Raw genomic sequence first — 27,821 nt, 5'->3', positions numbered from 1 at the left:
TTTTGTAGGGTTGTGAAATCCTCCCTAGAATTACCCACAACTTTATCTTTAGTATATTCATATTTTGAGTCTGGCCAGTTGTGTTCATGATTCAGGTGTCTAGCTCTATGAATGCTAACTTAGTTAAGGTTCACCCTGGGTAAAGCACTGGAAACTGAAAAATACTGGCATTCTAAGTATCCTAAACCTATTGCTCAGCTCATGGGAACTTGGCTGGAAATACCAGAAACATTTTTTTTTTTTTTTACTGAACTGATTTAATGACATATTCTTTAGGTGTAAGAAAAACATATTCATTAAAAGATGGTGAGTCTGATGTTTTGACACAGCAGATGAAGATTGGATAGAATAAGGACTTGAGTGGCATGTGTCATAAAGTTTGCAACGTTTCCTTTCTGTGACTCCTCAGTGTGGAGCTCATCTTTGCTTAAGAAGAGAATCAGAGCCTTCAAGACCTAGACATGAAAGAATTAGTTCCAATTGATTCTGTATGGAGAGTAAAGTTGTAAAATCTTTGAATCTCATTTCATATTCTTCCAGATTCTAGGAAAGGATAATAGAATCTATGGCATTTTTCAGAACATTCCTGTTTTTTGTTTTATACATATATATTTTCAAGTTGTTGATGGACCTTTATTGTATTCATTTATTTATATGTGGTACTGAAAATTGAACCTAGTGCCTCAGACATGCTAGGCAAGTGCTCCACCACTGAGCCACAATCCCAGCACACATTCCTGGTTTTATCAAGAAGGCAAACCCCTGAGCCTTTGGATCTTTAGTTCCCTCAGCCATTTTTTTGTCCCTTGATTTCTCTGCTTTTTCCTCCATTTAAAGATACAGACACCAGAATCAGAACAAGGGAAGCAGCCATGGTAATCAAAATGCAGTGGGTTTACACAATGTCTACGCTTCTTCCTTCCTGGTTGTCCTTGGTAGATGCCCCTTGAATTTTGAATCTCCAGTATATAAGACTATTTCCAGTTAAAATTGTGGAATTTTGTCACTCTACCCAGATATCGAGATACTGTGAGGTAAATGCCATTCTTCTATAATACCTTCTTAGATCAAATTTTCTTTTGAAAAATAAGGTGGCCCCTACCCCTTGCCGGGGAGGTCTGGAGTCCTGTGGTTGGTCACTATATAACTCATCATTGTCTTTAGCAAGCCATTTATCTGTGATGTTAGATTTTGACCATTTTCACAACTATATCATTCTATGGTTCATGACATCAGTTATGAGAATGGATACCAAGCTCTGTTATTCTGAAGTGCTTTATTGACAGAGTACCACTATCCACGATGCCACTGAGTTCTGGGGCACAACATCCAAATTAATGTATCCCCATGCCACAAATGCCCTCCTTTCAACATAGAAGCTGTTTGCTCTGCTCTGAGGAAGATAAAAAGAAACACTGTGTCCTTGTGCTCATGGTCTTTCTTGTCTCTGGGGTGGGTGACTGAGATATTGGTGACATCATGGATGAGCAGTCTTTGTTGGTACTTTGCTATGTAAATGCTCTCCTGTGTTTTGAAGGAATGGCACAGAGTCAGGGATGGGGCTGTTTTCTTCCTGGGTTCCCAGAGGGCATCACTGGATTTATGGAGTGTAAATGGAGACTAGAGTGAGAGACAATGGCCTTTTAAAAACACTCTGACACTTGGAGGGTGGGTGCCTGCTATAGGGTCCAGGGAAAATTGGTAGAGTATATACTCAGCACTCCCTCCCAACTCCAATTGCTTATGGGGAGAGAGGTAAAGGAAAAAGAGTGACACCAACATTTGTTGACTGCTTACTATGTGCCACACAAGCAGCTAACTGATTTCACATAGACTGTCTCATGGACCCCTCACAACAACATGGTGGTGGAATAACTGGGAAGGAGCAAAGATGGGATCCAAGCCTAGGTTAGGGTAACTCAAATTCAGATTTCTCCACATTGCTGTCAATGTGATACTTCAAATGAAAAATTACAATGGATAATCAAAAACTGCAAAAAGCCCTTTTCGGAACTTTTTTTTTTTCATGCTGATTTGTTAGTATCTTCCCTTCATTCTTGAGCAAGTTTTACTAATAAGGGATTTGGTGTCTTGGTTTTGAGATGCTATGATTTAGATGTGGTTTGTCTCCTATGTGATAATGTTTGGAGGTGGTGAGACCTTTGAAATGTGGGATTTAGTGGGAGGTCATAAATCACTAGAGGCATGTCCTCAGGAGAAACTAAAGTATTTCTCAAGAGATCCTTAGTTAGTTTTCCAGAGAACAAGTTTTTATAAAATGGCCTCTCCCTGTTTTGGCTTCCTATCTTGCCATGTGATGTTTTTCACATGCTTTTCTACTATGCTACCATTTGCCACCATGTGATGTAGTCAGAGAGGTTCTCACCAGAGCCAGCACCATGCTGTTTGAACTCTAAACCTCTGAACTAAAGAAATCTGTTTCTGAAGTGTTCAGCCTCAAAAATTTCATTAGAGTAACTGAAAATAAACTAATACACAGGTTCATAAATCTTAACAAAAACATTTCTATGTTCTATTAATTTCTAACTGATAAAAACAATGCCTTAGAGTATCAAATGTTGGCAACAAACCACAAGAATATTAGCAGTCCCTGAGACTTGGTTACCAATAGAAATGAGTGAAAGATTAGGAATTAAATAGTTTCATTTTTATTTTTGAACTTGCAGGGATGCAAAGGCCACTCTGGCTTTATTTGTGTGGAAACTTTCTGATGAACCAATGTGTAAAGATAGACAAAATGAAAGAGCATCTCACTGTGTCTTTATTTCAGGATGTGGATTTTTTTTCCTGATAAGAATGTTCAATTTCAGAAAGTTGGCACATTCCTAACTGTAGCTTGGTTATTTTTATAAAACCTCTTCCCAGCAGGCTAAATGAAAAGAAGCTCCATATTATTGGGCAAACTTTAGTAAGCCATGTTAGAATTGGTTTGAGGATGCAAACAGAAGAAATCTATAATGTGTTTCCTTGTCAAATGGCATAGTTCATAATTCTTTTAAAAATTTGAAGCAGTCATTAAGGAACTGGCACTTTTGCCATTCTCCTTTATGTTTTACAATTTGGTAAAACTGAAGGTATTTTTAGACAAAGCCAGTTTGCCTTTATCCTTTTGATTTTGCTTGTTTTAAGCATACTGAAAACATCAAAGAATTCTTGTGTTAGTTTTTAAAAATTTGTTTTAATTAGTTATACATGACATATTTTTATCATATACAATGTTGGCTGGGAACAAAAGCTTCTTTCTTTCTTCTTTTCACAGCTGGAGCCTCTACAATGCTGGGTAGCCAGCTAGTTTTGCACTTTGGTAATAAAAAGAAATCTCCTCACACTGTGACCATTCATTACTTTGATGATAGGCACACATTGACTCTTCAAAGAACTCTAAAATAAATTTTGACATCAGGCCAAAAACAAACAAAACTCTCAGTTCTATCAGAAGTAGTTTTCTAAATCATTACATTTAAAAATTTTAATGGAGAACAAGAAGTCTTGTCTATCACATAGAAAGTTTCCTGGCTTTCAGGAGCCTGAATGATCCTATTTTATTTTTTCCCCACATTTTTATTGGTGCATTATAGTTGCACATAATGGGGGACTTGTTGTTTTGTATTTATACATGCACACAATAAGAATACATATTCTTTTCAAGTTCATGTGGGACATTCTCCAAGAGAGGTCACATAGTGAGTGAATTAAAAAACAAATCCAAATACATTTTAGAAGACTGAAGTCAGATAACATTTGTTTTCTCACTACAACAAAATTAAGGATCCACAAGAAAATTTGCACAAACCTCAAACATTTGGAAATGAAACAACATACTTCTAAACAATCCATGAGTCAAAAAAAGAAATCACAAGGGGAATTAAAATATATTTGGAACTGGATGGGAATGAAAACACAGTATATCAAAATCCATAGGATTGCATTAAATAAGGATACAAAAGTATGTATTTTCTGCTTTGAAAAGCTATATCAGAAAAGAAAAAAGGTCTACAATCAATAATTTTTTCCTTAAGAAACTATAAACAAGCTGGACTTGGTGGCACATGCCTGTAATCCCATCTATTTGGGAGGCTGAGGCAGGGTTGTAAGTTTGAAGCCAGACTGAGAAATGGAGGGTGCCTCAAACCAACAACAAAAAAGCAATGTGCTTCCTGGAAGTGTAACTCAGTGGTAGAGGGCCCCTGGGCTTAATCCCTAGTCATGGGGGAGGAGAGAAACTGTACCTGGAAGAAGGCGGGAAATAATCAATTTTAGAGCAGAAATCCATGGACTCAAGCTTCCTTATCCCATAGAGAACAATCAATGAAACCAATAGTTGTTTCTTTGAAAATATCAACAAAACTGACAGGTAGTTAGCAAATCTGACAAAGTAAGAGAAGACATGAACTATCAAAACCCAGGAATGAAAGAATGGCATCACTACGAACCCTAAAGAAACAAAAAGGGATTTATGAGAAGGTTATGAACAATTATACCCTCAACTTAGACAACCTTGATGAAATGTGCACATTCCTAGGAAGATGCAAATCTCCAAACTGACTGCAGAAGAAATAGAAAAAGTGGATAGAACTTTTAGGAAGTAAGGAAAGCGGATACCATTCATAGCAGCATTATTTTCAATACCATAGGCAGAAACCACCACTGAAAGGACCTATTTTAATAAGTCAACCCCCCACACACCTTTTTTTCCTTTCCTTTCCTTTCCTTTCCTTTCCTTTCCTTTTCTTTTCTTTTCTTTCCCCTCCCTCCCTCTCTCTCTTTCTTTCTCTTTCTTTCTTTCTTTCTTTCTTTCTTTCTTTCTTTTTCAAGAGTCTACTCTTGAAACAATTTGAAAGAGCGGACTTCATTGATGATAGGGTTTACCTGAAAGCTACTTTCTAATCTGAATGGTTAAAATAATGAACAATGTTTAATGGATAAAGGCTTCAATTCCAAGATCTTAAACAAGTGCTGCTGAAAAAAAAATTATTCTTGGCTATCCTGCTGATGTGTAAAAAGGGGGCAAAATCCAATGTCCTTGCAAACTTTTAAGTGCCTTGGAATATTCTTCCTGGATGGGATTGAAATAAAAAAAATGTCTTTGCCAATTTACTTGCAAGGAGAAATCTAGGATCACTAGAAATACTTCAGCTGTCTTTTAAATTTTTTATTATTATTAGAGCTTTATGGTTACACATAGTAGTTGCGTTCATCTCATGGAAATGAATTTCAGTTCATGATTTTCCCTTTTCCCCTCCCTGCTCCCATTGTTAGGGGAAAGACATATGAGGATGGTGGGAACATGAGATTAAGAGAATAATTCTGTAAAATGGGCGTTCACCCTGCTGACTCCACATGCTTTCTTTGCTAAAAAGCAATTTGACTGCAACCCTGCCAGGCCTAAGTAGTCAGGATATGCAAACTGAGGCAGGGGCAAAGGTCAGGCAGGCAATGTAGGTAATGAAGGATGGGGGAGTCAAAGGAGGATGAAGACTGTTTATCAAAAAACAGTGGATTGCTAATAATTAACCTCCATGCCCTTGCCCTTGGTCACTTACATGGGGGAAGAAAGAGAAGACAATAATTAAAAGGGGGTCCTGGGCCCTATAAAAAAGCAAGTGCACTCCACCCCCATGGGCTCTTGCCTCTGAGGCTCCAATTTTCTTTGGAGAAGTTTGCCTCTATTAGTTTCTTAAATAAAACTTGCTCTCTAGGCTTGCCTCAGTGGCTCTTGGGTGTTTAATCTTTAACACCAGGGAATAATAACCCTTTCTCAAAGGGCTGATATCAGCTGGGACTCTCCAGGGATTGTCACCAAGGTAAACTCCTCTGCACCTTACATCTCAGGATTCCTGTCAGCCATTTAAATGTTTTCAGTTTGGCTGCCAATCTTAAAATCTTGGATGAAAGTCTTCATAATGTGTTGTCACTCCTAATCACCTGCTCTGTGGTCAGGCATGTTTGGCTCAGCAAAGGGTATTTTCTACTTTCCTATCTTGGTTCAGAGCATGTCTGGTGCTAGTAGACAGTGGCCCCTGATTCTGTTCATTCTTTGGATGCAGGGGAGTTGAGCAAAGGCAAGAAGCAACTGTGAGATTCTGACCAGGAATAAGGAAAAGCCTGGATTCCTTTTGTTCACATATTGAAACCTTAGAAGCCTATAGGTCTTGTTTCTATGCTCCTGTGTGTCCTATTAGCTTCTTGGCTGCAGAAGGGAGACTTTTACCAATTCATTCCTATTTTTCAGAGATCTTGGGAAACATATTTGAACCCATCATCCTCAAGGTGATAAGGTCTCCCAATTACAACCTCCATTTCAAAATCTCCAAGATAATGGGGCCCATACCCTTTCAATTCACCCCTTAGATTTCTTCAACAAAAGGACATTAAGCATTCAACAACCACTAGATGTCCTCCTTGTCCTCTGGAGATTCCATTGCATAAATTATTTATTCCAGCATTCACCCCTAATGACCCTGGCCTTGCATAGACTTCTTGGACCTTGCTTAACAGAAGGATAACTCTTACTAGCTAGGCTCACTAAATACATAGGCACACAAAGCAGAGGAATACTGTAGGCTGCCGTTCTTGGATACCACATTTGGAAATTTGATAGTGACCGGGGAAAGCCACTAAGTCTGTGTTCCCCAGGTCTTTCGCATGTGGCAAACAAAGACCGTTGCATTCTTGCCGATGAGGCAGCAATAAATCTTACGGGACATGGGAGTGAGAGATGGGTTTTGCTGACCATCAGAAATTCATAAGGGAGATGTCCCTAGCAAAGTGAACAGTTTCTCTGGCACTGGTGCCTGAATTCTGTTTTCTTGTATTAGATGGGAGCTTCAATCTCAATACTTATTCCAGGGTCACCACTAGCCTGAATACTGGAAAATTTGGGCAAGGTTGATGCACAAATACCCAAGAAAAAGTACCTCTTTTTCTTCTGCTACCAAACATGGCCTCAATACAAACTCTGATGGAGAGTCATGACCATCAAAGGGGGTATACTAAGGAGAAAATCCCCCAAATCTCTGCTTCCTTTCATCACTTGTCAACAGCCCACATGCTCCCACACCCCCAATCAAATTGTTATCAAGAAGTTAATATCTTCCATTCTGAGTGAGGTCCAATTTTCCCACAAGTGCTTATTAACTAATGGTAGGCTTAACACAGACAGACCAGGATTTATTCCAAGAAAGGCATCTAAGGGTCTCATGGTCTCCCAGGGTAATAAGTCATATGTTAAGGGCAGATAATCTGGAAACTTGCATCTTTTTCATGCCTACCCATAAAGGAGGAGAGACGTTATGTCCATGCTGGTAAGGGAGCAGTTAAATACAGAGGTCATGGAAGGAGAAGGGACTGCTGACCACTAGAGGCTCCAAGATTGGGAAAATGTCCCCTTGCCAAAGAGACAGTTTCCTGGGTGAAAGCATCCATGTTCTGTTCTCTTTCATTCATTTCACTTTTTTTGTTCAGAGGGGAGTTTCATCCTCAAAAGTAATAATAGGGGATATAATAATCACAGTTGAAAAAAAGGAGATGCCTTATAATTTTCTGTATCCAAATTTGGCCTGATTACCAGCTGGGGAAAGTAAAAATTAAAAAATGGTTTCCAGGGGCAAACAGAGGCTATAGAACTCCAACTTAAGAGACTGATTTTACAAAAGGTAGAAGAAAAAAATAATCAAAAGTGCCCTATGTATGAGATTTTACCTAAGGAAAAGTAGCTTTCCTTACTTCTTAGAAACTTTCTGCCAGGTATCTATCCAAGTCTTGTATGGAATGTAAACTGCATAGGCAATTTTTCAAAATTAGTTTGGGTCTAGAGGGGAAAAAAGTGTCACTTTTAAATTCAAGCTGTTGTAGGACTTAAATGGCTTTCTTGTCTGCTCTTGTACTCTGTGACTCTGTTCTCTTAATAAGTTCCCCCTAAGTGCTTGAGCACAGGGAGAAAATGGGATTATTTCACATGTACAAGTCTCCTTTACCTTGAGTACACTTACCTGAGGATTTCAGGGCTTTTACATTCTTTAAATATCTAGTCTGATTCTAATTTGATCCAAAAGTGCATTGTGGTCCGATAAAGATGTTCTGAGTGCTCATTTACTAGAGTAATTAATAATAATTAATAAGCTGTCACCAATAAGTTATGTTTAACATTTTGTGTCATTCTTCACACTAGGTTGGAAATGTCACTGTAGTTTTGGAAGGTAATAAGGAGAACCTCATTTATTTAAAGGCTGACAATGTGAAACATGAAAACATTTTTCCTCTTTACCACAAGAGAACACTTCACACCCACTAGACTAACTAAAATTAAAATGAGAATACTGAGTGTTGGTAAGAAGCTGAAGCAACAGAAACAATCAGATATTGCTGGCAGGAATATTAAATGGTACAAGCATTTAAAAAACCATTTGGCAGTTTCTTATGAAATCTAAAATATATTCATCATATAACTTCAAAATTCCACTCTTAGGAATTTAATTAAACAAGAATAATTAAAAACTATACTTATACAAAGATACATATGCAAATCCTCATAGCAGCTCCTTTTCACTTTTAAAATTGGTTCTTTTTAGATATACACCACAGTAGAGTGTATTTTGACATATTATACATACATGAAATATAATTTATTCTAATTGGGATCCCATTCTTGTGGTTGTACACAATGCAGAGTTACACTGGTCATGGATTCATATATGAACATAAGAAAGTCCAATTCATTCTACTATCTTTCCTATTTCCATCCCCCTCCCTTCCTTTCATTCCCCTTTGTCTAATCCAATGAACTTCTATTCTTCTCATCCTACCCCTTACTGTATGTTAGCATCTGTGTATCAGAGAGAATATTCAGTCTTTGGATTTTGGGATGGGCTTATTTCACTTAGCATAATAGTCTTCAATTCCATCCATTACCAGCAAATGCCATAATTTTATTCTTTTTATGGCTGAGTAATATTCCATTGTGTATATATACCACATTTTCTTTATCCATTCATCTACATATCAACTCTTTTTCTTGAAAAAATAAAATCTGTATCAACAGAAAATGGATTAATAATAGCCTAGGACCAGCGATGAGATGAATTTTTATTTTAAACAGATCCTAGTAGAGTTTTTATAGTGACAGAAATATTTGTATTTTGGATTTGATTGTAGTAATAGGGAGTTACCTATTATTAATACCCATTAAGTTTTATATGAAACTTAGCTGAATTTTATTGTATTTAAATTATATCTCATTTAAAAATTAAACAGGACAAGAGCACATAGAGATGAAAGAAAGAGGACACATAGAAAAAAATAGCAGAAGGAATTGAGCCATGAAATCTCATGGTGAACCATTATATTTTAAAAACATATGAAAACAAATGAGAACAAAATTCTGAATTTAAAAAGCTACGTGAGTTAAGCCATCTTCTAAAAGTTTAGGAAAATTATAAACAGAAAATAATGAAACCAAACCTTTCCAAATGTGTTGTAAAACAATATTTCTTTTTTTCTAGCTCAAATGCAAGGAATAGAACCTGTAAGTAAAAGAATAAGAAAAATGAAGGCACAATGGAGAAGGATCTTCGCCTTGTAATTCTCCCATTGACTTGTGACAGGTAGACTGCAGGGGCAACTTCTACATGTTGTCTGTGTGTGTTTAGTCCTTGATGGTAGATGCACTGCCATGTCCAGTGCAATGATTCAAGTGACAAAGGTGTTCATTTTATCAGTAAGTAGCTTGATTCTCATCCGGAGAGTATGCCTGAACTCTCAGCACTTACACAAGTGACCCAAGTGGTCTGATTAGCAACTGTAATTTGTTTCTACAGTATGTATCCCCAAAGAGCAGTCTGCTTATCTTCCAAGTTGTGGACAAGGTGGCTAGGACATTTTTAACAGCTGAAGAATAAATAAAAATACATCAAGGATCATCAAGTGGCACATTGCCCAGAGTTATGAGCAGGGTCTTGAGTTTTATCCCTGGAGCAGAGCAACCACACATCCTTTGGGCTTTGCATAGCTGGGAGGGACACCACTGGATTCTAGCTAACCTGAACCCTCAGAACTTAGGCCTAAACAATTTGGGAAACCTTTGCAAATCAAGAATTAATGGAGCTGGGAGATTTATTTCAGGTCATGGATTGGAGATGGCTGTCACTTTTTTATGGAAAGCTGAGCTATCACTCAGGCCAAGCCACTTGCATTCTTGAATATACAATTTTGTTTGATTATTGGAGTCTTTTTGGCCCTGATCACATGTTTAATTATTGAATCTGAGTTGGTCCACCCTAACATGGGAGTATCAGGTCAGAAAACCACAGGTTTCCTAGGGTCAGGCATTCAAGTTTAGAAGAGCTTTGATATAGATCAATAGCTGCTTTTCCCAAAAAGGGCTGATATAGGAGGAAGGTGAAGAGTTTAAATTCCCAAGGAATGTTTGAGGTGGTGGTTGCCTTTTTGTTGTCAGAGGCTCCAAGTGAGAAAATCATTAGTCACAGGGGCCTGTGGCTCACAGAGGCATGAGAGTTGAGAGACCCTCCAGGTAGAGTGTGGATCACAGCTGGCTGCATAGCTTCCAATTCAGCTTGGTGTTTGAGTCTCCTGAAAGTTTTCCCGAAATTCTATATTCTGAATTCGTTTTCTTTTTTCTAGCAGAAAAAGATCAAGTTGTTGAATGCACACACTTCTGGTATTAAAATAGCTGTAGGGAGTTTATTATTTGGTCAGGAGTGTAGAACATGCAGAGAGGAGGGGAAGGCCTGTCTGCAGGGATGGCTGGAGAAGTAGGGGTCTTTGCTACCCCACCTCAGTACTGGAGCTGCCTTCTTCATCCTCAAACATCTTCCAGTATCTGAGGCTCTTTCTTTTTGTCCCCATATAAGTTGCTTTGTTTGTCTTGCAGTCCTTGGTATTTTGACCAATATATTAAGTTATACATTGCAGTGCAATCAATTTCTCAAATCTTAATGCCTTGAAAAAATAAAATGGCACACCTCAGAGTTTCTTTTGGTCAGAAATCTGAGTGTGGTTTAGCTGGATTCTTTGCTTCAGAGTCTGTCACAGACTATAATCAAAGTATCAACTAGGGTGTGACTACAACTTGTCCTGACTGGGGAAAAAAATCTTCTTCTAAGCCAATCATGTAGTGGTTGGCAGGATTTAGTTCTTTTCAGGTTGTTGGATTGGGTTGTTAGATCCTGGGTCCCAGATGAGAGCCATCATCTTGAATTATACCTCAATTTTAGCCTGGTGAAACCCAAAGACATCAGGGTTTGAAAAACCGATTCCCTAACAATATATAACTAATATATCAGTCACACTGTGCCCAAACTTCAGACTTATAAAAACTGAGATGATAAACTTTATTAAACTACTAAGTTTATGACAATTTGTTTTACAGTGATAAAAACCAACACAGATAGCTAGGATGGGGGGTGTGCCTTTACCTATTTCCAATTTGGTGAGAACATTAGCTACTGAATTCCAGGAAGTTTTCTCATTCCTCTTAACCCTGCCTTTTGGAAGCTCTTGTCCTTTATCTTTCAGAAAAATAACTCTATTATCATGTTTTTCTTATTTCCTCAAGTGTCAAGAGCTATAGGGGATCTCAGATTTTACTCTATTTGCAAACTACCGAGCTAGCCTGTTATTGTATGCTGGTGTAAGAAACAGAATTCCTGGGTCAAAAACAAAGTACTTCATTATTTAAAGCAGAAGCACAAGTCAGAAATCCACATTGATCAGCATTGGTTGGTATTTACTTCTTATGTCATGAGTCCTGTGGGGTGAGATAAGTGAGGCCCAGTTTCAAGCTCTCACATTGTAGGTTTGTGTCAAAGCTTAGGAATATTGAGCTTAGGAGCTTACCACTTATATATTAAGTGGTAACCTGCTCCTTTTCCTGTGGGAGATGTGTCTGTATTCTTCAAGGTAGTGCAGACTCAAACCTGAGAGAAATTCTGGGTATGGGGTGATGCGGGCCTTGCATCCTTGGCATCTTTTCTTGATATCCCTCCCAATGAAAATTTAAGGAGAAGAGAGTAAATAGTGACATGCTGACTAAAGGGAAATAAGAAGTGAAACCGACTAAAAAATTAAAATCTAAAATAAAGGAAGAACGATATTTAGTGCTTCAAAAAATGACTTTTTACTAAAAAAGTGCAATACACAAATAAAGATCCTCCTGGGAAAAAAGCAAGGAAAAAATACCCCAGAGCAAATACTAATTAGAGATTATAACAAGAAACTTTCTATTATTATTATTTTAAAAGAATTGAAACTTCACATTGAAAGAGCATGCTGACTACCTGAGGACATTTTTGTTTTTACTTAGAAAGAAGTAAACCAGGACGTACTATAAAGTTACTCAACTTCAAAGAAAAAAGTCCTTTGAACTTTTAATCCAAGAGATCAAACAGCTTGTGACAGATAGGAATTTGGTTAATCATTAGACCCTTACAAATGGAGAAATGTATTTATGATACATAAAGAAAGAAAATACAAACCAAGGATTTTGTATTTGGCAGAATTCAGGTTCAAGTGTAAAAAACAAAAAGTGTTTTGGCATAGTACATTTAAAAATTTTATTCCCATAGGCCCTTCCTAAGGAATCTATTAGGGGGAAACTGCTTCTGATCAAAATACTACAGAGATTTCAACTTTTGGGCTGTTGATGAATTTTAAATATAAACCTAGAAAAACAGAGACTCAATAAAGATGAAAAGGCAAAGTGTTCAATAGCTATATGATTGGATGGGGTAGAATAATAGTCATAAAAATGATACACTGATGAGCATAAACAAAAATTTGAAACTATTTTAGAACCATAATTGGTGATGATCTTAATATTGTTATACTGAGACTGAGGTGTTTAATGTGGGATCAAGCTATTTTCAGCTATTCTATTTTTTTCTAATTTTATATTATTCTATATATGCTATATGGTAATTTATATACCTAAAATTGTTTGTTATAATTGTTATATGACATGTAGATACATATCATTCTAATTTTATTTTATTCTGATTCTATGTCCTTGAAAATCAATATAAAACAAAGGAGATTAAAGTTGTAATATAAAATTGAGTAAAAACTTTGTAGTCTTGCATTTTAATTGTAAATATGAAGGACTCCTAAGGAATTAGTCATTTATCTATTATTTACCTTAAAAATACTAGAAACTGCCAAATGTGCAAGTCTCAAGTCCATATAACAACTGGGTTGGGATCACCCTATCTTTGTAATTTTGAGAACTGTTGTCTCATTTTCCTGCTTACTGATGTATTAACTTATACCCTCACCAACAATTTAAGACAGTGCTTGTTTTATTTCAATCTTGCCAACACTGTGGTATTATCAAATTTAGATTATTGAGACTTAAGTAAAAATAGTATCTGAGTTTAATTTTAATGTACATTATCCAAATCAGGAGTGGATGTGGGAAGACTATGACTAATTTACCTTACAAATCTTTTTTTAAAAATATTTTTTGATTGTTGACAGACCTTTATTTTATTCATTTATTTGTATGTGGTGCTGAGAATCAAACCCAGTGCTTCACACATGCAAGGCAATTGCTCTACCACTGAGCCCCAGCCCCAGCCCAACCTTACAAATCTTTATTGGCTATTTTGTGTGTTCCAAGCATCTAGCTGCTGGGTGTGCCATATAAATAAAGCAAAGCACTTGCTTTGTTCTAGTAGAGGTGTCAATAAGTGAACAGTTAGACACACGAAGTGAGGTATCGAGAATTGCTGTAAAAACAAAATAGGGAAAAGAGTGGAGAATAGAGGAAATGCTGCTCTATTTGAGAGGGTGACATTTGAGCAGGGATCTGAGTGAGCAAGGGGAATAAGGTAGAAAAGACATTAAAGAGGTGACCATTGCTCAGATTGGGGAAGGATTTTTTTTTTTTTGCTATTAGAGCTTTGAATTTTCTTATAAATATGAAGAGAAACTATTGGAGGGCTTTGAGAAGGGGTGTGGCATCTATGATATATAAAGGGTTCTCTGGGTGCTTTGTGGAGAAATAATTGTAAGGGGGCAAGAATAGAAAGCAAGGAGAAAAAATATGACTATTTCTTGTTCCAGGCAAGAAATAGTAATGGATTAGATTATAATAATGGCAATGGAGATGGAAAAAAATGAACCCAGGTGAGGAGAATGGATGAGATTTGCTATCAAATACCTTACAAGGATGGGGCATAGGAAGCTCTAAAGAACACCTCCCTTATTAAGACCTACAACTCTGAAGTAGGAGCCATCAGGAAGATTGTTTGAGACTCAGGAAGAACACAGTTTTATTTTAATGGGAGGATTTGTGCAAAATCAGAGTGAGAATCCATTGAACTACTATGAGGGAACCATATTTAGTGGCTTGGTTTTGGGAACATGAAAGTACCATCTGGCCCTGAAATTTTATGATTTTTATCATTAAGATGAATAGCCCAAGAACAGATCAAAGGAGAGAACAATCAGCACCTTCCATAGGAAGCTGCACATGACAGAAGTTCCAGAATGTTTCTTCTGTTTCTTCTGGGCACAGCCTTCCTGTTCTGCCCCTATTGGGGTAAGTCTTAAAGATTAACATATTAGCTTGTGGTTGGTTAAGAGAGGGACAGACCCCGGGGAAGGGAAAGTCTCCAAAATTGGCTCCTGGGGCTTTGATAGATGTCTGTGATACTATGACGAGAGATTCTTTTTTTCCTTCTCTTTACAGCTGAGTTTAAAAACTCTGTAAAAGGTAAGTCCACATCTGGTTTAAAATCCTGGCAGACAGGTCATTTGTGACACATTTAGGTATAAACCTCCCTTCCATCTTCAGAGAGAGCAAAAATCCATTCTTGCTATAGAATCTTTGGAGTTTCATCTTTTCCCAATCATATTTTGTCCATTTCTTGGAGTAAAGGAGGCTTAAATACCCTTCTTTTCTTCCTTTTACCCATCACTGAATAAAATCATCAGTCTAGATAAAGAGTTTATTACTTGAGGTCCTTGGATAAATTTTTCTGGAACCCCCACCTCCTGAAATGTTATAAAACATTTGGTTTGTCTCTGTAAAGATTATGTTTCATAAGATTATCAAAGGAGTCCTAACCCAGTAAAGTTAGGAAGCCCTAGCGAGTCCCTGCAAAGAAGATCTCAAGCCCAGAGAAACCTCTCCAGACTGGGTCATCTAAGCACCTCTTTCTGTATCTGGCAGATACTGCAACAGTATGCTATAAATGTAGAACATATCATCTTGGATTCTGCTATGGAAGCATGAAGTCCTGCAACCTGAAGCACAGGCAATTCTGTGCTACAGAGAACTTTTATGTACTCATGAAAAATGGTAATGTGGGTATAAAGGGGCAGGGAAATGACTAACTCTTCTCTTAGAAGCAGTGGTGCTCTTTGGCTGTCACAATGAGTAGGTGACTGGGGTGGACGAGGATGGGTGCTCATGTAGAGGGATGGAAATGATGAACTTTTTCCTAAGACAAAATTGGGTGAAGGGGAGGCTGATATCCCTAACCAGTTAGGGAATAGAATCCATTCTCTAAGTCAGTAATTAGTAGACTTAGTCTTGTAACTCATTTGGGCCTGGAGAAGGTTAGTGAGGATCTAGATAAAAAAGGGGTCATTTCAGTTGTATTTTCAGTTGTATTTCCCCTCTTTCACCTCCTCAGGGAAGAGTATGTATCATTATTCAAGATTGTCCTGTATGACCTTCTGTGAGGACATCAACTTCATGAATTTTAATAAGAGGACAGAGCTTATCTGTTGCCAACACAGTAACTATTGCAACCTCCCTGAGGGACTCTAGTTCTACATCATTCCTGGTCTTGAGATCTTTCTTTAACTCACGACCTACTTTACCTCTTCCCCAAAGCTTATATTTTGTTCTCCTCTCCTGGTCAATAAGGAGTGAGAAAGCCAGCTGTACCACTGCAGGCAGGGAGTTTTACTTTTTTCATGCTGCTGCTGCTGTGAATAGGTTCAGACTTGTTTATTTATTATCTCCTATTTGAAAATGCAAATTCATGAACCAAAATTATTCCAAGACTGTCCTGAGAATTCTGAGATCATACTCTATCCTCATCTACACCCACTCCTCTGGGCTGGAACTCTCTTTGAATTAGCCTCACAACTTCCTGATAACAGTTGTTTTGACCATGGGTTCTGCAGGTACAGGAGAGCTAACCCCAGCTTCCCAAGGTTCGCTGGCAACATGAGTCAAATCTTACTCTGATAGAGCTTTTGGGATGATTTCAGGCCAAAAAACAAGCAAACAACAACAAAAAAAAATGGACAGACATAGGGATAAGGCATCAAGGAAAATTTTAGGGGGACATCAGTCTATGGAAACTGAGATTTGAGAGATAATTTGATGTGAGTGGAATTGCCTTGGATTATCATGACCTTTGCTGGCCAGGTAACCTGGGGACATTATTGAATTAGGTGATTGGACTGGGAATGGAGGCCTTGTTCAAAGATGACTACTCAGTTTCTTCTTATGGGAATAAGGAAAACATACAAATGGCCTTCAACAGTAGGTAAAGATGATAGAATGCAGAGAGATAGCATGGAGAACTGTTTGGGTAACAAAGCACCCTGTTTAAGATGAAGTCATGAGTAAGCTAAGCTGAAGATGTTAGATAGCAGAAAGATAATGGAAGGGAAAAAAGCAGGCAAACATTGAGCAAAACAAATATAAACCAAGCAACACTTATGTGGGGAGAAGCACAGCTGTGGACAAGATGGAATAGTTTTGGATACAAAATAACCCTAGCATTTCTCTCTTTAGGAGGCCCAATGTAGTCCTTGATCCTGGATTCCCATGAGCCTTTTCTCTATTATGCCACACGAAGTTCTTAAGTGAACTACCTCTCCACTTGAGAAGTGATGTTTACCCTTTGTTTTGATCTGTGCTGGAGAACGCATCTTTTCTAAAGAATTCTCAATTTGAATTTTACAGGGTCAGAATAAAAAAAAGACAAAAGAACTTTTTCAAAATAGGCAAGCAGATTGTAAAAGCCAATGTAACATAATATTTTGAGTTTAAGGCATGGGCTCCTGATGTATGTGGGCCCTCTTACCCTTTGAATCATGGGGATGGGAGAGGTCAGTCTAGTGGGGTAGAAGAGGTAGGGGAGAAGAAAGAATGTGTAGGGAGCCAGAGAGAGGGAGATGGGGGAGAAAGGGGGAAGGGAGAGGAAGAGGGGAAATACATTTTGTGTTTCAAACTTTAAAACTACTTCTGAATCAGCTGGGCATGGAGCACATGCCTATAATCCCAGTAACTTCCAGTAACTTGGAAGACAGATGCAGGAAGATTGCAAGTTCTTGGCCAGCCTCAGTAACTTATGAGACCCTTTCTCAAAATAAAAACTAAAAGTGTTCAGAATGTACCTCAGTGGTTAAGCATCACTGGGTTCAATTCTCAGTACTACAAACAGAACAAAACAAAACAAAGCAACAATTCTGAATCAATGTAGTGGATGGTTTTGATTTGATTTTAGTGTCTACTGAAATTCTTTCTCTTGATTAGTATACCCAACTCCATTAAGTGTTGGCTTATGGTAACTCATAGTTATTTACTTCTCTGGAGACTTGCATTCTGCTAAACAGGAGTTGCCTTAATGGGCAACTTGAATGAGGCAAGAAAAATAAATAAATAAATAAATAGACGTGAAGAAACAAGCTTCAGAGAATTGTCAGCAATAAAAGTATAAAAGTGGAACAACCAAGATTGTTTGAATCAAATGTGATAACATTCATATATCGAAATATATCGAAATACTATGCCTCCACAAGAGATGATAACATTAATGCAAATTTATCAACACAAACTCATGTTAAAATGTATTCAGTGAAATTTCTACTATCTACCTACCCATTATCACATTTCTCTCAATCAACCACACTTTTTATTCACCAGTAGAGAATTCTGGCTTTTAGATATATTATCTAGTCCTAAAAATGGGGTGGATGCTCTTTTCTAGAATATGCTTATTTATTTGTTTAGAAATGAAACCAGGAAAAAGACCTTACAAAAATACAGATGTTGGAATTAGCAGACTAGATTAAAAAAAATCTTATGAATATTTTCAAGGACTGAAAGGAAATGAGTGAAAAGACAGGGAATCTCAAGAGAGAGCTAAAAATATTTTTTAAAATTTACCAAAGATCTCCTGTAACAGTCTTGTTTTGAATAATTCACATTTTTGTTCATTTTTCTTTTTTGATTTTTAAATAGGAATATAAAGTCATTTGAAAATAGGTTAAAAACTAAGTAGAAGGCACAGTAATTTAAATAGCATAATTTTGTATTAACGAATGACCTGTCAAGGTGGAAGACATGCTTATCTTTTTTTGCTGTTAGGATATTGTTGGTAATTTTCCAGGCTTGATATATAATAAAATCATTACTCATGTCTCACGTATAACAAAGATACTGTTAGAAGAGGAGTTTCGGTTACAAACTCTTTATCAGCAGATGCAGAAAAAGCATCTGGAAAAGGATATTGTTTTTTCACAACAAAACACTCAATAAACTAGAAAGAACAGAAGATGTATTCAACTAAATCAAAGGTTTTTATGAAAAAAAATAGTTAACATGGTTAAGGTAGAAGAGCAAGTACTTTACACCTGTAATCAGAGTCAAAGATTTCTTCTCTCAAGGTATGGTACTGGAAGACATCTACCTAGGACAAGAAAGCAAAACTGAGCTCCTTAGTTTAAAACAAACAAACACCAATCAAGCAAACAAAAAACTGCAATGAGCTATCATTTCATATCCATTAGGATGGCTATTGTCAAAAATAAAACAATAAAACAGAAAATAACAACTGTTAGGAAGGATGTAGAAAAGTTGAAATTCTCATGCACCCACTTTGGGAAATAAGAAAATGAGCATTGTAAGCCTAAAACAGGCAGAATAAAACATAAGCACAAACTTAGAGAAGAAATCAATGAACTGGATCAAGAACAGAAAAACTGAGAAGATCAAACAAAACAAGTCAAAAGCTTGTTCTTTGGAAAGATTTTTAAAAATGATAAACCTCTAGCCAGGCTAATTAAGAAAAAGAGGATAGTGAGAGAGAACATAAAGTAACAATATGACAAATAAAAAGATGGTTGATTGCTGATTCCAATTTCCTTAAGAGGGTAATAAAGGAGTACTACAAGTGACTCCATGCTCACAAATTTAATAATGTAGATGGAATGAACAATTCACTTCTATTGGAGACATCAGTATGAACTTATATCAGTTTAGTATAGACGCAGATGGATGTATATAGAAAAATTTATAAATATGTACATTTATATGTTATACAAATGTTTATCTCCTTGCATGTCAAATGAGGGTCTAGGTATAGTACTATCAAGAGTAATGAGCACCCTTAACCCTCAGATCTTGGTTTCTTTTTTTGTTTTCTTCACACCTTGGTTTCTAATATCATTCTCCAAAAGAAAAAATCAGAGGTTCTTGGAGAAATAGTTGCTGCTAGGAATGGAATAGCAAATTAAAATGATGAGTCTGAAAACACAATGGAGATATATCAAAGGGACAGGGGAACAAATGGAGAGATCTCCCAATGGCCTAAAAGTAAAATAAGTTGAACAACAACCTAAATATATGAATTCAATAAATACCCGTGAGTTTAAATGATAAAAATAAGTAACTGAGAAACAACAAAAAGAAAGAAATTAGGGGAGAGTGGACAAATCTGTATGTAGAAAAATTTCAAATAGTTTATGTAGATACACACCCATATTTAACCAAATGTAACTTGAGCCCTTAAGATGGGCTATGCACAGTGACATCCAAAAAGCATAGTGTGAAAAGTGTGGAGGGGGTCTCTACTGTAGTAGAAAAACCTGACAAATTCTCTCAGCCAGATGACCAAGACTGAGTGATAGATTATATAATAAGCTATGTCAATAGTTCCCTTCATATGGTTGGAAGAAAATAGTTTTGTTCATTTAGTCTTCTTCCCAAGAATACTTACCCCCAATACAACATGATCAATATCTGATCAATATTTTTCAAAACTGTTTAGGTCATGAAAGACAAAAATGATCTAAAAATACATGATGTCTCAAGGAGCCTAAGGAGACAAAACAACTAAATGTAATGCAGTGTCCTGAACAGAAAAAGAACATGAGGTGACACTAAGAAAATATGAGTAAAATATTTACTAAGTTTAAAATCATGTATCAATATTGATTCATTAATCATAACAAACATACCACAGTGAGTCAGGATGTTAACAACAATGGGTACCTTGGTGTAGGTATAACAGAACTGTCTGTACTATCTTCACAATTTATTTGAATTTAAAACAGTTCTAATATATGGAATAGTTCCTAATATATGGAATCAACAAGAAGTTAAAAATCTTTAAAGAATGGCTGAACTTTGGTTTCAGTAATCCCAGGGCTCCAACTTCAAACATACAAGTTTTTTTTAGTAGAATCAATAGAATATTAAAATTTATATGAACTCTTAAGAGATCACAAATAGTCAAAACTTCCTTGAAAAGTAGAACAAAATTGGGATCTCATGGCTCCTGATTTTAAAACTCATTACAAAGCTCTAGTAATTGAAACAATATGGTATTGGCATAAGATAAATGTATAGAACACTGTAATAGAATAGAAGTCAATAAATAAGCCTTTGCATATATGTTCAAATGATTGTCATCTTTTCAATAAATGTTGGGAAAACTGGATATCCATATGCACAAGAGTGAAGTTAAATCCTTATTTCATACCATATGTGAAAACTAACTCAAGATGGATCAAAGGTTCAAATAAGAGACATCAAATATAAAACTCATAGAAGAAAACATGAGAGAAAATCTTCATGACATTGTATTTGTCAATGATTTATTTGAATATGATGCCAAAAGTATAGGATAGTAGATAAATTGGACTATATCAATATTAAAAACTGCATTTAAAGGACAAATTTAACAGAATCAATAGAAAAGACAACTCATGGAATGGAAACTCATGTATGTGATGTGAGTGATATCCTGAATATATAAAGAATTTCTACAATTCAGCAACAATAAAATAAACAATCTGATTAAAAATGGATAAAGGAGCCGGGTAGGGTGGCATATGTCTATAATCCCAGTGGCTTGGAAGGCCAGTCTCAGCAAAAGTGAGGTACAAAACAATTCAGTGAGACCCTGTCTTTAAATAAAATACAAAATAGGGCTGGGGATGTGGCTCAGTGGTCAAGTGCCCCTGAGTTCAATTCCCAGTAACATGCCCCCACCAAAAATGTACAAAGGTCTTGAGTAGATATTTCTCAAGAAAATATGTGTGGTGAATAAACATAGGAAAAGTTGCTTAATATCACTAATCATTAGAAAAATGCAAATCAAAAACACATCGAGAATGTGGGCCTTTGTGTGGCTCATACTCTAGATCTGTGGTTTTATTGAGAACACCAGGAACAATTTTGCTCCTCAGTTAAAAACAAACAAAAAACCCACAGTGAGCTATCATTTCATGTCCATTAGGATGGCTATTGTAAAAACAAAACAAAACAAAACAAAACCCACAAAATGGAAAATAGCAACTCTTAAGAAGTATGTAGAAAAGTTGAAACTCATGCATTTTTTTGTTGGAATGTAAAATTTTGTAGTAGCCTATGTAAAACACAGTGTAGCAATTTCTCAAAAAATTAAATAGAATTAGAAGATGACTCACAATTCAATTTTTGGAAATATATGTAAAAGAATGTGAGAATTATAGTGGTTAGTTACTAGAGGCCAGGGAGAGAATGGTAGAGAAAGGATGGGGAGACATTGCTTAAAGGGTACAAAGTCATGGCTAGGTAGGAGGAATAAGTGTTGGTGTTCTATTATACAGGGGTGATAATAATTAACAACATTGTATGATACAAATAGCTAGAAGGTGGATTTTTTTTCTAGATTTGCTTTAATGTTTTATTCTTCAATTTCCTGGAAATCAATATATTTTATGATCAAGACACAGAAGGCAATCATCAGTATAAGTAATAAAATTTTTAAATTTTGATTTCTGTGTGTTGCTTTGAATATGATTACTATTGTAACATTGATTTCACATTCAAATTAAGTTCTACTCAATGTGAAAAATTACCTTGTTTTCCAGAGAATTCTTTGAAATATCACAACTGTTCTACTAATCCCTACTAGTTTTCTATTAAATTTCTAGTGGATATATCTTAATATAATCCTCTAGGAAGCTCACAGCATTTAAAGTGCCTCAAATTATATTAAATTTAAGACAAAAAAATTTTTAAAAAGTCACTGAAATAGACAACCCAACTTTCTTCCTAAGAGAACTCATATAATCAGGAACCATATTAGTAAAGGCCTAGAATAGATATCACTTTTCTATGACCTATCTACCATATCATCTGTTTCTCCTTAAAATTTTACAAGGCAGAAGAGCCCTCCAATACCTGGAAAGTCTATCTGCTGTTTCCTGTTGAATCACAGAATGTTTCTTTTTGGATGACAAGAACTTTAAAAATTTTTTTAAAACTTTATTTATTTATTCTAGTTTGTTATATATGACAGCAGAATGCATTTCAATTCATAGTACACAAATAGAGCACAATTTTTCATATCTCTGGTTGTACACAAAGTAGAGTCACACCATTCGTATCTTCATACATGTACTTAGGGTAATGATGTCCATCTCATTCCCAACCCCCCTGCCCCCCACCCTTCCCTCCCCTTTGCCCTATCTATAGTTCCTCCATTCATCCCATGCTCTTTCCTCAATCCACATTATGGATCAGCATCCTCATATCAGAGAAAATATTCAGTATTTGGGTTTTTTGGGATTGGCTTACTTCACTTAGCATAATATTCTCCAACTCCATCTATTTGCCTGCAAATGCCATGATTTTATTCTCTCTTAATGATAAGTAATATTCCATTGTGTATATATATCACTGTTTCTTTATCAGTTCATCTACTAAAGGGCATCTAGATTGTTTCCACAATTTAGAAATTGTGAATTGTGCTGCAATAAACACTGATGTGGCTGTGTCACTATAATATGCTGCTTTTAAGTCCTTTGGGTATAGACTGAGGAGTGGGATAGCTGGGTCAAATGGTGGTTCCATTCCAAGTTTTCTAAGGTACGTCTATACTGCTTTCCATATTGGTTGCCCCAATTTGCAGTCCCACCAGCAATGTATGAGTGTACCTTTTCCCCCAGATCCTCGCCAACACTTATTGTTTGTATTCTTGATAGCTGCCATACTGACTGGAGTGAGATGAAATGTTAGAGTAATTTTGATTTGCATTTATCTAATTGCTAGAGATGTTGAACATTTTTTCATGTTTGTTGGTAGAAAATATGCCCAACACTTCTGAGAAGTGTCTGTACAGTTCCTTGGCCCATTTATTCATTGGTTTATTTTTATTTTATTTTTTGATGTTAAGATTTTTGAGTTCTTTATATATTCTAGAGATTAGTGCTCTATCTGATGTGCATGTGGTAAAAATTTGCTTTCAAGATGTAGGCTCTGAATTCACCTCACTGATTGCTTCTTTTGCTGAGAAGCTTTTTGGTTTGAATCCATCCCACTTAATGATTCTTGATATATTGTGCTATAGGAGTCTTATTAAAGCCATGATTCCTGTGTGGGAGCAGCTGTGAGGGGTCCTCTAAACATTTTCAGAGAAACAGTATTCCCACTATTTCAATCCCAGATCCTGGAGTGACACAGAATGCAGCTTCACTCTAGCCTGCCATCTTGGATCCAGAGTATTGGTAAAACATAACCATATTTATTTCTGTGGCTTACCATTTTATATTTTCATATATTCTAAAAGATCAAAATTTAAATCTTTTATTTTTTCATGAAGTCAGATAATTCAAACTTTATTCATTCAATTAATTTAAGGAAGAAATATTCAGATTTAACTTTCATTCTTAATGTTAACATGCCAAGAGTTCAAGAACAGAAGGATAAGTGGGTCAGACCCATATGCACAATACTTATGCCCTCCAAATTGAAAGACATGAGACTCTTTAAGAAGAAATGAGGCCTATGCTGAGTCATCTAACATTGAAACAATGTCAAATTTGATGAGATTTCAGTATTGAAAAAAATGTATTATTCTATTACTATTTATATTTTGATCTTTGCTTCAGAAACTAGTAAGAATGTAAAAATATTTTAGAATATTCTATTAAAAAGGTTAACAGATTTTAGAAAGCAAAATAAAATAGAAAATATGCCCAACTTTAAGATACTAATAAACATTTATTAGTGAAAGTCTAAAAGAGTATGCACCAAAAGTAATAATGAATGTTAAATAAAAAAAATCCTGAAAGAATATATATCATGATTCATTTTTAAAAAATTTTTATAGAAATATATATTATGAATACAATGCTAAACTATTTCTGTACTAACAGCACTGCTTATACAAAGAAATTTAATAGTAAAACATAAATACAGAAGATGCTTAATTTTGGCCCTTTTGGGGAAAAAAATGGAATAGATTTCTTTTTTAACATTGCTCTCCATACAAAAATAGAATGGAAGGTAGTAACTGCAACATTCTTAGTGTTTATCCTTGTAATTCTTTAAATGTCACCGTTCATAAAACAATGAACTCTTCTTGATTTATTTCTCCACCACAATCTTTATCACATTTCTATCATAGTCTGAAGTTTTTTATCACTCAAATTTTCACCCAATTCTCTTACAACATGGTGCAAATTCCTCAAGCTTATTTTACCTGAAGCATTATCATCAAACAGTTTAAATGCTGTCTGTATTTTCTTCATGTGGATCTCTTTCCAATATACAGTCTTTCACAACTTCATTAAAATCTTCAAAAGTGATTTTCCCCGTGGCTTCTCTGTCATAATCTTTAAGAATCTTCAATATCAGATTTTTTTACATCAAATCTCAAGGCTCGGGGCTGGGGATGTGGCTCAAGTGGTAGCGCGTTAGCCTGGCGTGTGTGCGACCCGGGTTCAATCCTTAGCACCACATACCAACAAAGATGTTGTGTCCGCCGAAAACTAAAAAATAAATATTAAAATTCTCTCTCTCTCTCTCTTTAAAAAAAATAAAACAAAATAATAAAAAAAATCTCAAGGCTCTCATAGCCACTTTTAATTCATGACAATCTATTGCTTCATTTTTGTATTACACAGCTCAAAAACATGTTTAATTTCTCACTTATTTTCCTCAGAAACTTTTCCTCTTTTTGTTCTCTTTGTTTTTTTTATTTTTTTTAATTGGTTGTTCACAACATTACAAGGCTCTTGACATATCATATTTCATACATTGGATTGTAGTGGGTTATGAACTCCCAATTTTACCCCAAATGCAGATTGCAGAATCACGTTGGTTACACATCCACAATTTTACATAATGCCCTATTAGTAATTGTTGTATTCTGCTACCTTTCCTATCCCCTACTATCCCCCCTCCCCTTCCCTCACATCTTCTCTCTCTACCCCATCTACTATAATTCATTTCTCTCCTTGTTTATTTTCCCATTCCCCTCACAACCTCTTATATGTAATTTTGTATAGCAATGAGGGTCTCCCTTCATTTCCATGCAATTTCCCTTTTCTCTCCCTTTCCCTCCCACCTCATGTCTCTGTTTAATGTTAATCTTTTCTTCCTGCTCTTCCTCCCTGCTCTGTTCATAGTTGTTCTCATTATATCAAAGAAGACATTTGTTCTCTTTGTTTTGTCAACTACAAATTTACTTCACAAAGCTAAACTCATTTTCTCATTTTCTCTTCAGAGATGTTCCTCTTAAGAACAATTTAAAACCCCTACCCAACGCATCCTGACTTTCCCATACCTAGATGAGTGAATATTTGTGAATATTTGAGTGTTATCATCATAAACGAGGGATGTTTGAGATGATGGATAACCTAAATGTCTTGGCTTGATCAATTAACAAAGTATAAGTGTACCAAAGCATCACTCTGTACCCCCTTAAATATATAAAATTATTATTTATAAGTAAAAAGACTTACGTTTTTCAGTACTAAAAGTAAGAAAAAAGAAAAATTGAAATCAAGGGCTTGAACAGATATCTGTACATCCATATTTATGTTGCATTATTCACGTAAGCAAAAGGTGGAAGCAATTGAAGTGTGTACTGACAGATGAAAGAATAAACAAAAAGTGGTATCTCCTACAATGGAATATTATTTAGTTTTTAAAAAGATGAAAATTCTGGCACATGTTACAACATGGATGAATCATGAAAATAAATGCCAAGTGAAATAATCCAGACACCAAAGATCAAATAATGCATGTATGATTCTACTTATTTGAGGCACCCAGAATGATTGAATCCACAGAAAACAAAAAATAGAATGTAGTTGCCAAGAAATTAGGTAGAAAGAATGGGGAGTACTGTTTTTGTGAATACAGAGTTTCAGTTTTGCAAAATAAAGGGTATTTGGGAAGTGTTTATCATGAAGATCTTTTCTAAAAGAAAGTTTGAATTGTCTTCTGCTTTTTGTAATTTTCTGTATTTTTCTTACTTTTATTATCAATGTATCTTCTTAGTTGTTTGTAACATAAATATTATGAGTAAATATTCTAGAAGACTACTAAGTTTGAATTTTTATATCTCTTGTTTCCTACTTCTATGACTTTGACAACTAATTTAATTGCCTCAGGTCTCAATTCCTTGAACTATGGATCATCAAGCAATCCTGACACCTGAAATTCTCATTACTGGATTTTCTGGGTTTTGAGACACAAAATTGGGCATGTACAATAGCAATCTGGCTTAAGGAAAAATGGCCAAAAAGAGAACAAACTCAAGCAGATCAGGATGGCAGATTTAGATGCAGAAGCATGTAGTTCTGCTAGGTTACCATCTCTCCTCTGTTGCACATCTATAGTTTCTCTGTTGCTTTTTATGACTAACAATTTTAGAAGGGAGAGACTAGATTTTTAAATGGAGATTCTGTCAACATCAAAAATTTGACAGCTTAATCCTTAAACTCCAATCAAGGGTGTTCCTGAAAGAAAATAATGAAAAATTCTCCAATGGTAAGAACATTTGATTATTCATTTCATCTGGACAGATTTATATTAATTCATGGCTATTTGCTAACAGCTTGGCTGTGTTAAATCCATTCCAGTATGAAAAGATTGTGGAATAAGCATCTACTTTGGATATGTATATTCTACTAATATGTAATTGAATATGTAATTCTGCTAATAATGTTTCTGCCATCACCATTAATTGTGAACTTACAGAATTAATTACTCTCCATCAAGATATTTCACATAGCATTTGTTTTTCCAAGCAATTAACTCATTCACTGTTCCCTTGATCAGCCCTGAACAATTGCAAGGGTGCTCCTTATAAGCCTGAAAACCGCAAAAGGGACTTTTGGGGGTCTAGCCAATGCAAACAAGCCAAGTTAAAGGAAGAACAGGAATATCCTCACGTCCATGGAAATTGCTTATCTTACCATGAACCTTATTACCTGAAGCAACTTGCCTGACGGAATAGTGAAAATATCCAGTGAAATCTCAACCAAACTATGATTTCAGTATAAATGCTCTACATAGATTAGAGTGCATCTTATGAGGTGCATTGTGGGCATAAGTAACTAATATATGGTTTTGTTTTTTCCTATAGTCCAAATACATAGGTCCAAGAATCAAAATGTGGAAATGGGGACACATTTTTCTACCCCTAAAATTTTCATTTTTGCTCATTGGAAGACTTAATTGTGGAGGAAGAAATGTTTCCATTAAGAAACATAACAGTGATTCAGTTGATTTCAAAGCTCGCACAGTATGACCATTT

The 27,821-nt window shown here is 35.8% G+C and overlaps 1 protein-coding gene and 1 pseudogene across 1 annotated transcript; one reads left to right on the top strand and one right to left on the bottom strand.

Moving 5' to 3' along the window:
• Positions 1 to 14,523: 14,523 nt before the first annotated feature.
• Pate2 (prostate and testis expressed 2) lies at positions 14,524 to 15,867 on the top strand. The gene is made up of 4 exons (XM_005330771.3): positions 14,524 to 14,575; positions 14,726 to 14,749; positions 15,209 to 15,337; positions 15,675 to 15,867. The coding sequence occupies exons 1-4, from the start codon at positions 14,524 to 14,526 to the stop codon at positions 15,809 to 15,811; spliced, it is 342 nt and encodes a 113-aa protein (XP_005330828.2). The 3' UTR covers positions 15,812 to 15,867.
• An 8,705-nt stretch (positions 15,868 to 24,572) lies between these two features.
• Positions 24,573 to 25,762, bottom strand: LOC101975236 (centrin-3-like; annotated as a pseudogene).
• Between the last annotated feature and the right edge of the window lie 2,059 nt (positions 25,763 to 27,821).

The sequence above is a fragment of the Ictidomys tridecemlineatus genome, chromosome 4 (genome assembly GCF_052094955.1).
Source record: "Ictidomys tridecemlineatus isolate mIctTri1 chromosome 4, mIctTri1.hap1, whole genome shotgun sequence".
Classification (NCBI taxonomy): domain Eukaryota; kingdom Metazoa; phylum Chordata; class Mammalia; order Rodentia; family Sciuridae; genus Ictidomys; species Ictidomys tridecemlineatus.
Note: the sequence above shows the minus strand (reverse complement) of the source record. Positions and strands in the feature narration are given on the sequence as shown.